This window comes from Hemiscyllium ocellatum, chromosome 20, assembly GCF_020745735.1.
Source record: "Hemiscyllium ocellatum isolate sHemOce1 chromosome 20, sHemOce1.pat.X.cur, whole genome shotgun sequence".
In the NCBI taxonomy this organism is placed as follows: domain Eukaryota; kingdom Metazoa; phylum Chordata; class Chondrichthyes; order Orectolobiformes; family Hemiscylliidae; genus Hemiscyllium; species Hemiscyllium ocellatum.
Window position 1 is genome coordinate 26,747,987 of NC_083420.1, and position 13,963 is coordinate 26,761,949.

Below are 13,963 nucleotides of genomic sequence, written 5' to 3' on the forward strand. Positions count from 1 at the left end.
CATTAAGCTGAGAACAGTGTACTAAGAGTACATTTGATTTTATTGTATTGGAATTAAGGTACAATTATCACAATAAAAAGTCTGTTTATATACCAAAATTCTTCATTGCAATCTCTGTTTTTTGAGCATTTATATTGCACACACGAACACTCACCCAACCTCAAAATACAACTTCTATCTTCAAGATGTGACATGGCCCTCAGGACAAAATGTTTGCCTATGCTGGCATAGAGAGAGAATTGTTCAGTTTGTAATATTGAAATCAGCAACTGACTCAAAGTAGTCCTTTACTTCACTCCTACTTGTGCCATGAAGAACAATGGAGTACAGTAAGTGCACCAGGATTAATTTTACAGGGTAAAAAAAACTATTCCCTGTTAGCACATGAATACAGATGGAATTTAGTTCTGGGCTAATACAAGAGTGAACACACCACTCAAACAACTGAAAAATAAAGACTCCTAGTGCAACACCTGTATTCTCAACAGCTAATAGTTAAAACAAGCTTCCATCTCAAGTTCAGTCTACAGGAGAGGCAGTCAGTTTCCTGCTGCCTGTAAAACCTGCTATTTAACACTAAACTGATAACAGATTAAATTATCACTGATTTCAATGTCTGTCCAAGGTAAGTGAACAGGAAACCTGAATTCTGCAGCAGCCGTCTCCATACAGACAATCTCACTAATTCTTCTCTGGTTCGGAGTGGAGGGGACTGAAAGGTATTTAAAGGAGGGCAGGAGAGACTCTAATACATTTCTCTTAAATGATCTGGCAGAGAACATTCACCAAAAAACTTTCAAACAGGCTGTTTGCACAATGTCTCAATGCATCAGTCTTTAATGGCAAATGAGGTGGTCCAAATCCACACAAGCAATCCTTGTTTTCAGCTCGGCAGAAGAAGTATTCAAGGGGAAAATCCTGCAATAGGAAACTCAGATGCTGGCTCCCCAGCCCTGTGACACAGGTTTGGTTGCACACACTTCAATTACTATACATTACTCAGAAGAAATTAAACCGGAAGTGACTTTGGTGGTCCTCATCATGCACACATTGAACTGTGCTTCCCTCGGATTTCATGGAGTGAGATTCAGAGAAATCCACAACTTTTTTCGAACTGCTCACTGATTTCCGAAAGATTTGACTCTTTGTCTGTGTTCCAACTGGTTTGATGCTGGCAGATTTTGTAGCTGAAATAAGCAATCAAAGCACATTACTATAAGTTCAATGTTTGGCTGAAACTCCATACTTCAAATCATGTTCAATCTTGACACTCACTCATCAATGCAACCCATGTCAGTCACACAATCAACCTGCTCAAATGTTCCTCTACCACCTTCTCCCCTTTATTGTTTGCCCTTTTCACTGGAGCTGTGTGATCACACCTCCCGAGTGCCCCTGGATAGACCCTCTGACCTGCAAGCATAGATTTAAACTGTTTCTGCCAATCCTCTTCCATCTTTTTCCTGTAGTCTCCAAAAATGGACCTCATCACCTGCCGTTTCTTCACAAGTGGGGCTCTCTCACTGCGGAGGGTTTTCAGTGCACGAACAGCCTGCTCAGCTGCAATATAAAAAACATTACAGCGTTCATTTTCTGCTCTTATCCAAATCCCTGACCCATTCAAATCTACAATAAAGGCCTTGTGAAATGTTTGTTGATTTGTCAGGAAACTATCTAATTTTTAGACACTAAGAACTTTGGAGAGGAGCAAAAATGAAGAGAAGTAATCATGCTAAGGGATGCTTTTACGTACAGCTGCCAACTATAATGTTCAACTGGTCAACAGCTAAGGTGCTTAGGTACCTTTCCCTGATGTTGAACTCTAATTGCAAAGTTCCACTTGCTCTTGTTCATATCAGAAGCCAGCAATGAACCCAGCAAAACACATCCTTTCAGCAGAGGCAGCTAATGGGAGAATTGACTGATGTTTAAAATTATGAAGGGCTCAGATAGAGTAAGTATCATGAAAATGTTACCAACAGCTGAGGTTTTGATATCCATAGGGCACAAATTTAAGGTGATTTACAATAGAATCTGCAATTCATAAGAAATTAAACTTTATTATGCAGTGGGTGGTTGCATTTTGGATAGTAATGCTTGTTAAGATTGATGGAATCAGATTCATTGGTAACCCCAAAAAGGGAATTGGAGAAATACTGACACGTATTTTTTGAAAGCTGGCACAGATGTGATGAATGTACTATATCACTATATGATTCTATCTGTCCTGCTGCTTTCCTGCACTGGTTGAGTAACATGCTTGATTTTATTTGGAGTCTCATCCCTATGGGAGACATCTGCTGAAGAAAGGAATGGGAAAAGGCCACTGACACAACAATCCCATTCAAGACCCTGCAACACACCTTGTTTTGGTTTGGCTTTCTGAGTGCGTAACCCAAGTTCTAGTTGCTCAATGCACCAGTCCACTTCCCGCCAGAGCTGCTCTTCTGAAGACTGGAAGAGGAGAAGACAAGAGCAAGGTACTGCAACTCACTAGATAAGATTCAGACATGCTGACAAAAAAAATCAAACAAGTCTGTAGGTCACCTCTAAGATCCACTGTTGTTCATTATTTATGTAAATGATTTGGATGAGAATAGAGGGAGGCATGGTTACTAAGCTTGTTGATGACACCAAATTTGTGTTATCGCAGACAGTGAAGGTTATCTAAGAGTAGAGTGAGATCTTGATCAACTGGGCCAACAGGCCAAGGAATAGCAGACAGTTTAATTCAGATAAACACGTGATATTGCATTGTGGCAAGGCAAACAAGGGCAGGGCTTAAACAGTTAAAGGTATGGTCCTTGGAAGTGTTGGCGAAAAGAGCAACCTAGGGGTGCAGGTACATAATTCCCTGACAGTGGCATCACAGGTATACATGCTGTTAAAGGCAGTGTTTGGCATGTTTACCTTCAGTCAGCGCATCGATTACAGGAGTTGGGACATCATGTTACAGTTGTGCTGTGGATTACTGCTTACAATTCCGGTCACCCTGCTATAGGAAGGATGTTACTAAACTGGAAAGGGTGCAAAAAAGATTTGCAAGGATGTTATCAAGACTAAAAGTTATAAGGAGTTGCCTAATAGACTGGGACCTATTTCCCTTGGAGCGTAAAGGCTGAAGGGGTAACCTTATAAAGGTTTATAAGGTCATGGGGGCATAGATAAGGCAAATAGCCAAGGTCTTTGCTCCAGGGGAGTCCTAAACTAGAGGGAAAAGACTGAACAGGAACAGAAGGGGCAACCTTTTTCACACAGAGGGTGGTGTATATGGAATGAGCTGACAAAAGAATTGTTAAAAGGTTTAGAGGGATTTGAGTCAAGTGCAGGAAAATGGAAGTAGTTTTGTTTGGGAAACCTGGTCGACATGGACTGTTTCAGTCCTGTGTTGCTCCATATAGAGCAAAGTCACTATGGAACCAAAGCTGTGTTAGGCAATAGAATGCTTTTTTATTCACTGCACCAACTCCAAGCTGTTCCTGTCTCATACATTATATAAAAAAAACTGCTGAAATCACTGGATACAATAAAAAAAGTCTACGGATCCTGACAGCAGTAGAATTGAAGACATTCGCTCCAGAACTACAACACTGGCATCAATCCCACAGCCTGAAGAATTAACTGATCCATTAAAAAGATGAAAAAAAAATGCACATAGCTTCCAATCTCACTAGAGCTTTGGTCCAAATATGGTCAAAATAACTCAGAGCCCAAGGCATGAGGTGAGTGTAACTCCACTTTTGGATCAAAGCATTATTTAACTGAGTGTGACATCAAAAACCGCGGCAAAATTTAAGAGGGTCACTGGATCCAAACGTTAACTCTGCTTTCTCTCCATAGAGTAAAAAAAAGTGGTGCTGGAAAAGCACAACCAGTCAGGCAGCATCCGAGGAGCAGGAGAGTTGACGTTTCAAGCATAAGCTCTTCATCAGGAATGTTGGGTTGTGGGGAACAAGGGGGTTGAGATAAATGGGAGGAGAGAGTGGAGTGGGGTGGGGTGGGGGGGTGGGGAGGTAGCTGGGAATGCGATAGGTAAATGAAGGTGGTGTGGTCAGACCTGCTGAGGTTTTCCAGTTATGTCTGATTTTGTGTTAGAAGATTTTTGTGGTTGTTAGAGACACATCACAGTGCCAGGTCACTGCTGAAAGAGTTCCTTAGGGTTCTTACTGCCAGCTGTCTTCAGCTCATTCATTTTAATGAACTTTCTACATTCATGGAGGTAAGAACTGACAATTCCTGGAATTCTCCTCTTAACAGTATTGTGGGTCAACCTACAGCACATGGAATGTAGCAATTCAAGAAGGCAAATCACCATCACCTTCCCAGGGGCAACTAGGACAAGTAAAAATGCCAGCCCGCCAGCAATGCTCACATCCCACAAGTGAATTTAAAAAAGCATAGAATGTTCAAGATAATTTTCAAGTCTTCAGATACTAAAGCATTCCATGTCCAATTTGAGCAGGACCTGGAAAAGATTCAGGTTTGGCTGTTAATTGGAAAATAGAATTCATGCTATGCAAGTGCCTGACAATGAAACAGAAATCGTCCCATGACTTTCAGTACTACTATCATTGCTGAATCACCTACAGTCCACATCGGAGGTTACAACTGACCAGAAATTGAATTGAATCAGCTATATAAATACTAAGGGCAGATCACAGGATGGGAATTTTGTAGTGAGTAACTCACCTAGTGTCTCCCAAAGTCTGTCCTCCATTGTGATCAAATACTCTCCATCTGCCCAGAAGACTGGAAATTCTGACACAATCCAGGAAAATGCAACCCATTTTAACAACACCCCATCCATCATCTTGCATATTCAGATCCTCTACCACAGTTACCCTCCAAACAACCGATTTGGAATTATAATCACAGTTCCTTCACTGTCACAAGATTTAGATCACACACCATGTGAACTGCAGAAGTTCAAGAATGCGGTTGGTCTAGGGCAATTAGGAATGGGCACAAATGCTGGCTTTAATAATAACAATTCTGTCTCACTGAAAAACAAAATCAAAAAACTGTTGCTACATAGTCCCATCAAGCACTCCAAAGACAGATACTGCAAGGGTTAGGCACATAGTAAAGCTTCTTCAGCACTATCCAAAATTTCCATCTTGTTTTGTTGAACAGAGGTGTTAAGGAGGGAAGCAGAAAACTATCGGCCAGGTATTTTAGGAGATGGTAGCAGGACAACTAGATATTCAGAACAAATCAAAATGGAACAACACTAATATAGGTGGGAAAATAAACTGCAATGATGAAATAAGTTTTCAAATGAATATATTTATTGTTTCTGGTGTCTCCTTACCAGGCACTGTCGTTCTCCAGAGTTCTTCTCTCTTCCATCTCGGTCATTGTTCTGCCTCTCTCCAACCCTCTCAGCTTCGGCCATGTGCTTATTGCACCACACTTTACTTTTCTTTTTCTGAGGGGTTTCGACCTGTTTGACCTTTTGATGGTTTAGCAGCGTGGTTTCTTCCTTTCGCTTCTTGTCCCGAGTTACAGGTACAGGTTGTTCTGTAGAGTTTCCTGACTGTAGCACATTGTCTGCCTCGAAGATTACAAAATCAAGCTTAAAATCAAACTTGAGGCTTGCTGCCCCCGTGAAGATTTTCTGCTTCTCTTTTGTTTCCTGATGAGAATTCTTATTCACAATAACAGCACTGCTAGCCTGCCTGAGTTGGAAGTGTCAAATTTCAGACAGCCACAAACTGGATATGTTTCAGTGGAATTATCATTCACTTCCTTTTGCATAATGGAGCTGAACTGTAGATTACATTGTGACTGATTACAACTCCTGGAGCAATCCCCATGTACTATATGTTCATAGTCTGTGGGACTAGTTTGTTGAATTTCTGAGGACAGGTTCAGAGCTGTTGCAATAAAAACAATTGGCCATTTAGCTACACGATATCTTTAAGATAAGAAAGGAACCGTCCCAAAAACACTGCCAAAATGATCTTACAGCTCTATTTTCAATTGCCTCAACTAATTTTTTGATAAATTACTCTTTTTCTGAAATAAACAAACCCAATAGCTGCTGAAGTCTTTCTGCAGTAAGAACATTCCTTCTATCTGCATGAACTTTGTCAATTCCCTTCACTATTTTGAAGTCAATCATTGATCTTTGGAATTCTCATTCATAGACTGCAGGGGAGACGGAGTCACTCATTATATTCAAGGCCACGTTAGACAGATTTTTCATCTACAATGAAACTGAGGGTTATGGGAGCTGACAGGAATTAAGACCAACATCAGATCCACATGAACTTATCAAATGGTTAAACAGGGTCAGTTGGCCCAAAGGCCTACTCCTGAGCCAGTTTCTTATAATCTTAACCATTAACCACATCCCAGGATAGGAACACTTGTTTTTTTATTGTTTTTATTGGCTGGAAGTCTTCGATTTACCAAGAACAAAAAACTTCCCTCAAAACTCCAAAACAGAGAGATGAGGAGCACAGAGCATGCACTTTGGGTTGGGGTCCATCAGAACTGAGAGGTAGTAAAATATATAAATCCTTTATTCAAGAACAGGAAGCCAAAAACAGGAAACTATAAGCCAATTAGCATGACATCAGGAACCAGACCTTCTTACCACCGAACACTGGGCTGTACACCAGGGATTGACTGCTTACCTTGTTCTGATGACACTTTGAGCTGGAAGACCCCAGTCTGTAGTTGCTGGATCCCACAATCCAGCTCCACCTGGATGTTCTTGTTGGCAGCCTGTAACAGACAAAAAGCTTTAACGAACCAATCTGTGAATGGGAAAGCAGCACTGAGACAATTGATGGAGCTGTGGGCTGCCAAGTCCCTGGGTCCTGATGTACATTATTTTAGGGATAAGAGAAATGGCTCATACTTTAGTGGTATTGATGTTCCAAACTTTGCTAGATTCTGGAAAGATTCCAACAAACTAGAAAAGAGCAAACATAACTACTATTCAAGAAGAGTCAAAGGCAGAAAATAGGAAACTGTAGGTCAGTTAGCTTGATGTCTGCTGTGTGGAAGACATTAGAATTTATCATTAAGGTGGTTATAAATTGGCATGAGAAAATATCTCTAGATAATTGGGAACATTCAGCATGTTTTTGTAAAAGGGAAATCCTGTTGGCAAATTTAATGGAGTCCTCTGAAGATTTTTTATGCTTTGTGGATAAAAGGAAGCCCGAGGGTACACTGCATTTGGATTTTCAAAAAGCTTTAGACAAGGTATCACATAAAAAAAAAGGTATTGAACAAAATGTAAGTTTCTCATGGCTTAAGGGGTAATGTATAAGTGTGACAGAAGACTGGTTGACTGGCAGAAAACAGAATAAATGGGTCTTTCTCTGATTGATAGGATGTGACAAATGGATTCCTACAGGGTTCTATCCTGAGTCTTCACCTTTTTATGATTTATAAAAATGACTTAGATAAGGAGAGCTAAGCCATGATAGCTGAACTTGCAGATGATGCAAAGAGGACATGAAGTTGCAGACAGATAGAGGATTTGAGTAAATGGGCAAAGATGAACAAATGGAGTAAAGATACACTTGCTTACTTTGCAACAAGAATTAAAAAGCTTGACATTATTTAAACTCAGGAGGTGTCATGGTTTAGTGATAATAATCACTAAACCATTAAACCAAACTGGCAACGTTCTGGGATCCACGTTCGAATCCTGCCATGGCAGATGGTGGAATTTGAATTCAATAAATTTATGGAATTAGGAGTCTAATAATGATTATTAAATAGTTGCTGATTAGTCAACCAGATGTTTTTTTTCTGTCAATGTCCTTTAGGGAAGGAAACCTCTATACTGGTGACTCCTCACCCACAGCAATGTGTTTATACTCAATTGCTCTCTGGCCAAATTGTGCTGGGCAACAAATACAGGCCTAGCCAGTAACACCCAGATCCCAGGAATGATTAAAAAATAGAAAAGTGGAGAATGACTGAAGAATCTGGAGATGCAGATGGATCAAAGTATTCTACTATATGAGTTACAAGTTAGTATGCTCGTAAAGCAAGTAATTAAAATGACAAATGGAATGATGTCCTTTATTATGAGTGGAATTGAACACGAAGGTGAAGATGTTATGCTTCAGTTATTCAGACATAAGTAATACCATATCTCAAATAGTGTTCAATTTTGGGTCTGCTTATTTAAAGGAATGATGTTAGTGTGTTGGAAGTGGTTCACAGAAGGTTTACTATATTGATACCTGTATTGAGTAGATTGGCTTATGAAGATAGTTGGTCAGACTGGGATTATTCCCAATGGAGTTTAAAAGAGTGAAGGGTGATTTGATTGAAGTATGCAAGATCCTGAATGGTCTTGGCAAAGTCGATGTGGGAAGGAGGATTCCTCTAATGGATTAGTCCAACAGTAGGGGAGGTAGTTTAAATAATAGGGATCACCCTTTTCGGACAGAGATGAGAAGAACATTTTCCCTCCCCCTCAGATGGATGTGGGACTTTGGAACAATCTGCCTCTGAAGGCTATACAGGTGGAGCCATTTAATATATTTTAAGACAGAAGTGGATAGATTCTTGTTGGTCACGGGAATAAAACATCAGGTAGAGAGCAATGTGGAATTTGAAACAAACAGATCAGCCACAACCTTAATGACAAGGTTGCTTCATCATTCAATGGCAATGGCCTATTCCTGCTTCAAAATTGTATATTCACCAAGTAGAATGCAGCTAGGAGGAGAGACTGCTCTCTTCAGACACTCACAGTAGTTACTGAGCAGCAATTTTGCTTCAATCTTCAGAGAAGTGAAGTGGCAAGAAACAAAGATACCTAGCAAAAGTTGGATTCATGACAATGGAGATTTTACTGCAAACGCATTTCATGAAGGATAATTTACTCCAGTCAGTCTGAACTGCATATGTGCTAGGATTGCTACATTCAGTTTCACACAGAAGGATGTCAATACTGAGTTGTAAATGTGTAACATCAGAGGTACAGCACCACAACTGGAGAGGATGGATGGTAATGTCACTGGTATTGTGAATTATTAGTTCAATGCCCTGGTAAAAATTAAATTTAAAAAATCTGGGATATAAAGGTAGTATCAGTAATGGTGACTCGTGTAAACTTTCGTTCATTAATGTTATTCTTAACTAGTCCGTTTGTGACTCCAGATTCTCAGTAACATCGTTAACTCTGCACATTCCGGCTGAAGAGCTTATGCTCTAAATGTCAACTCTCCTGTTCCTGTGCTTTTCCAGTGCCACACTTTTTGACTGTCCTTTAACTCAACAGTTCAGTTCTATACAATTAAGAACACACAACAATATCCATATCCCATCCAAGAATTTAAAATAATGTTACAACAGACATTCAACTTGGGCAATAAATAATGGTAATTACAATCTGTACTGTAATGTTAGAATACCACTATCCATTGTTTGCAACTCCTAATATATGCTAAAAAAAATGCACTGAAGCAAAAATCATTTCTCAGAGCTCTGTAATTTCTTACCATTTAGATGCTTTTTAAAAAAATATTTCCTGCCAAAATGGACAATTTCGTATTATTTCAGATTACATTCCATTTGCTAGATATCTGTCCATTCACAACCTATAAATATTTGCAGCCCCATTTCCTTTTCACTTTACCTATCTTAGCATTGATAAGAAATTTAACAATTCCTTCTTTCCCTTCATCCAAAATTTATAAAAATTGAAAAAAGGTGAGACCCAGCACTGATCTCTATGGCAAATGCCTCATTCCTGTTAGCTAGATCTCAGCACCTTATCCCCATACCACAAGCTTTTAATTTCTACAGTAGATTTTGATGTGGCACCTTATCAAATACTTTCTTGAAACTAGAATACAGCATATCCAGTGGTTTTCATATCCATAGCATGTTACTTTCTCAAACAGCTTCCAACAAATTTGTTAAACATGATTTTCCTTTCACAGATCATAAGATAATCAGGCACCCTCTGCATAGACCGACATTCAAGCTATCATATTAAAGGATTGGCCTAGTTGATATTCTAACCGTCATGTTGAATACCTTGCCTGCTACTTTACCCAGAAGGGCAATAATTAGTTAACGTACAACTGTGTCAGGACAGAATTAAAGAGAGCCCAGAATACTTTTGATTCTTACACTGTAATTCACCAAGACCTTCCCCACACCTCCACTTCACACCTTTAAACAACCAAACCTCAAAACAGATCATTGTTCGCAGCAAACTGCCCAACGTTCAGGACAACACCATACAACCTTGTCACAGCAGACGCTGCAACATGTGTCAGTATCGACACAGATACCATCGTTACACAGGGGGGAGACACCAGCCACTGACAGATATTCATGTAACTTGGCCAAGGTTGTCTCTCTCATACGCTACAGGCAAGGATGCCCTGAGACACGGTACATTGGCAAGACCGAGCAGAAGCTACGGGAATGGATGAATGGACACTGCACAACAATCAACAGACAGGAGTGTTCCCTCCCAGTCGAAGAGCACTTCAGCAGTCTGGGACCTTCAAGTGACCATCCTCCAAGGTGGAATTCGAGACAGGCAACAATGCAAAGTGGCTCAGCAGAGGCTGATAGCCAAGTTCGATACCCATGGGGATGGCCTCAACCGGGACCTTGGGTTCATGTCACACTACAGGTGACCCCACTGCACTACACAGACAGACACACACGCTCCCACAGACCCTCTTTCATACACTCATACAAACACACACACCCTCTCACAGACTTTGCATTCACATTCGTACACATACTCTCATACAACTCTTCCCTCCCCCGCACACACAAGTTTGTGGGGTGAATTGGTTCTTGTAGAATTACATTTTATTTTGCCCAAAAATTGCATGAATCCATGTAAGATTCTGTAAATCCTCTTTTAGATTAGAATTGGTCTGAACATCGGGGCACCTCACACCTTCAATCTGAGCCAACATGGCACCAATTGTTAAAGTTCACTTGAGAATGTAACTTTAAGTTCTGGAATTTACATAAGAAAGAACTGAAACCAACATGGACATTCTAAAAGATGAGATGTAGCAAACAATTCATGTCTTTTTTAAACACAATTTCAGTTACATCACACTTTAAACTTTTGCTATAAATTCTGTGTCCTATCTTATACTCCACAACCACCTGAAGGAGCAGCACTCCAAAAGCGAGTGCTTCCAAATAAACCTGTTGGTCTATATCCTAGTGTTGTATGATTTTTAAACTTGTCAACCCCAGTCCAACACCAGCACCTCCAAATCATGACTACAAAGTAATCACTCACCTCCTCCATTATAGTATCCAAAATACCTTCAACAGCTTATCAGATGATTGGAAACCTGTGCACCTCCCCAAAGCAGCAATCAACCTGTAGGATAAGAAAAGCCTCACAATAAAATCCCATTAGTGAAGAGCTCTTGGGCGCAATGATAGTTGCTCTACCTCTGAGACAGGAGGCCCGGGTTCAAGTTGCACAAGCCCCAGAAGAATGTCATAACATCTCCGAACAAGTTGATTTAAAAAAAACTATAATCTCGTTAGCTGTGTGCTGTGACTGGTGCCTGTGAAACAATGCTGTTACTAAGATGTTAATCAAGGTTGAAAGCTCGCTAAAAGGGTCTCCGTGTCTTTTTGATATTGTTTACCCCACTTGGAATAGAATAATTGTACAACCCACTATATTCCTGATACTTAATGGTACCCTCAGATTACTGATTATTAGACATACTCCTAAGTAGTATTTAATTGTAGATATTGTGTAAAAGACATGGGCTGTTTTGGGAAAAAAAAAGCTACATTTTCAACCACGTGAAGCTCTGGCTCCAGGAACTGTGTGAACTGATTCATCTACGTGTCTGAGAATCATCTCACAAGGAGCTTCCACTCGAGTGTACGCCTCAAGTTACACCACACCAAACAAGAGAAGTCGGTTACATGGACTTCTCTCTCTCGTTCCTTGTTCCTCGCTCCCCGCTCCTTTCCTTACCCTCACCGCTTCCGTCCTCACGCAGCCACTACCGGAAATCGGCCCGTTTCATGTCTCAGTGATAGACCGCTTTCCAGTGACATCACTGGGACACATCCGGAAGCCGCCATTATGGAGGGAACAAATTGCTTTAATTGTCAAATAAAAGCAGGATGCATTGGAATTAGTTAAGAGCTCTATACATTCCAGTCTGGCCTATTGACTGTTTCCAGAACATTCTGTTTTAACGTCTGATATCCAATTTTCAGAGTATTTTGCTTTCGTGCGTTCGAATTTAGAAACAATTCAAAGCCCAGAAGGGAAAACCATATGAAGTGCAACCTTCACCGCCTTTCACATCGGCAAACCGGTTCTGGTCAGTTAATCCATGTTACAAAGCTCTGCACTTTTACATTTTCAGAATAGCCCCGCTTCTTGTTTTCAATTTTCTCTATTACTTCCTTCTTTCTGCCCTGGCAACGAGTCTCTTATGTTTTCTCCTCCTTAGTGTTATTAACCTCTTTTGTGATCTGTACATGTTATTTTCAGAAACCAGAGTTAATTCAGTTACGTACTTACCAGCAAGTTACATTTTGTATAAATATTTAAGATAATTCATTTTCTAAATTCCAGGCTGTAGGCAGGAATTTCTCTGTCCAGTCCATCAGTTCCCCAGACCATCACATTCTTCTATTGCTGATACAATCAATTAGGAATGACAGGATAAAAATATGAGGAATAAGGTATTGTTGATTCTCAGAAATCACTCTCACCAATAGATATCATATTTTGAAACACAAACCTGCCAATGTAATTTAATTATCAATTTAATAATGCTCCCCTCTACTCTTAACACTTTCAAGTGTTACCTTTACTATGGGGAGTTCCACCTTAGAATCATGCAGTACAGAAGAGGCCCTTCAACCCATTGAGCCTGTACTGCCAAAGATGAAGTACCACTTACACTGGTCCCACTTTCCTATACTATGCTCCTTTGTTACAGACCCTTAAACTAAGGAGAACACTTGCTTTCTATTCACCCTGTCCATGCCCCTCAATCTTATACATCTGTTAGGTCCCCTATCAACCTTCTCTGTTCCAACAAAACAGTTGAGCCTCTCCTCAACTGAAATGTGCCATCCCAAGCAATATTCTGTTGAATCTCTTTTGTACCCCAATTACAGTAACTTACTTTCTATAGTGTGGTCACCAGAACAGCACACAGTACTCCAATTGTGGCTTAACCAAAGTTCTGTACAGCTCCAACCTGGCTCTTATAATCTATGCCTGATAAAGGCAAGCATCCCAAAAGTCTTAGCTACCTTATCAACATGTGCTGCCATCTTCAAAGATCTGCGAACAAGGACTGAAGATCCCTCTTTTCTGCTGAGCTTTCTTGTATCTTGCCATTAGAGTACTCCCTTGTCATGTTCCTTCTTCCAAAGTGCATCACCTCACATTCACCTAAAGTTAAACTCCATCAGCACTGAACTGCCCATCTGACCAATCTATTTATATCCTCCTGTAATCTGACATCTTCCTCTTCACTGGCAACCACTTGGCCAACTTTGTCAGCCACAAATTTATTATACATTTTCTCCCTTCCACCCCTCTGCCCACTCCATATTCTCATCTGCATCATTTGTAAATATTATAAATAAGGGACCCAGCACTGATCTCTGTGGTATGCAGCTGCACATGGGACTGCAGTCACACAAACAGCCTTCTATCACCACCCTCTGCTATTCCTAAACTAACTTTAGATCTAACTTGCCAAGTTACCCTGGATTCCATGAGCTTTTGCCTTCGTTATCAGTTTGCAATGTCAAAGGTCTTGCTGAAATCCATATAAACTACATCAACAGCCCTATCTTATCCAAACACTTGGTCACCTTCTTGAAAAATTCCACCAGATTTGTTAGGCATGTCCTCCCTCTGAAAAAGCTATGCTGATTATCCTTGATCAAACCTTGCCTATCTAAATGGGTGGCACGGTGGCATGTGGGCGGCACGGTGGCA

The 13,963-nt window shown here is 40.4% G+C and overlaps 1 protein-coding gene across 3 annotated transcripts; it reads right to left on the bottom strand.

Annotated features, from left to right (window-relative positions):
- Window positions 1–22: 22 nt before the first annotated feature.
- On the bottom strand, window positions 23–11,998 carry c20h8orf33 (chromosome 20 C8orf33 homolog). Of its 3 annotated transcripts, none has more exons than XM_060840679.1 (7): window positions 11,966–11,998; window positions 11,264–11,347; window positions 6,642–6,732; window positions 5,312–5,550; window positions 2,364–2,454; window positions 1,414–1,560; window positions 23–1,187 (listed from the first exon to the last, which is right to left on the bottom strand). In XM_060840679.1, exons 2-7 carry the CDS (start codon window positions 11,270–11,272, stop codon window positions 1,000–1,002), a joined length of 765 nt encoding a protein of 254 aa, XP_060696662.1. In that variant the 5' UTR covers window positions 11,273–11,347; window positions 11,966–11,998; the 3' UTR covers window positions 23–999. The 3 variants fall into 3 exon arrangements, with proteins under 3 accessions (XP_060696662.1, XP_060696663.1, XP_060696661.1); XM_060840680.1 differs by having other exon boundaries at window positions 11,914–11,967; XM_060840678.1 differs by lacking the exon at window positions 11,966–11,998 and adding an exon at window positions 11,776–11,956.
- Window positions 11,999–13,963: the final 1,965 nt, after the last annotated feature.

Excerpts from the sequence above, each read along its gene's own strand:
- c20h8orf33 (XM_060840679.1), bottom strand. Across the intron at positions 2,455-5,311 it reads CTGGAGAACGACAGTGCCTG|TCTTCAGAAGAGCAGCTCTG; the intron begins GTAAGGAGACAC and ends CTCCTCTTCCAG. Across the intron at positions 1,188-1,413 it reads GTTTAAATCTATGCTTGCAG|CTACAAAATCTGCCAGCATC; the intron begins GTCAGAGGGTCT and ends TGCTTATTTCAG.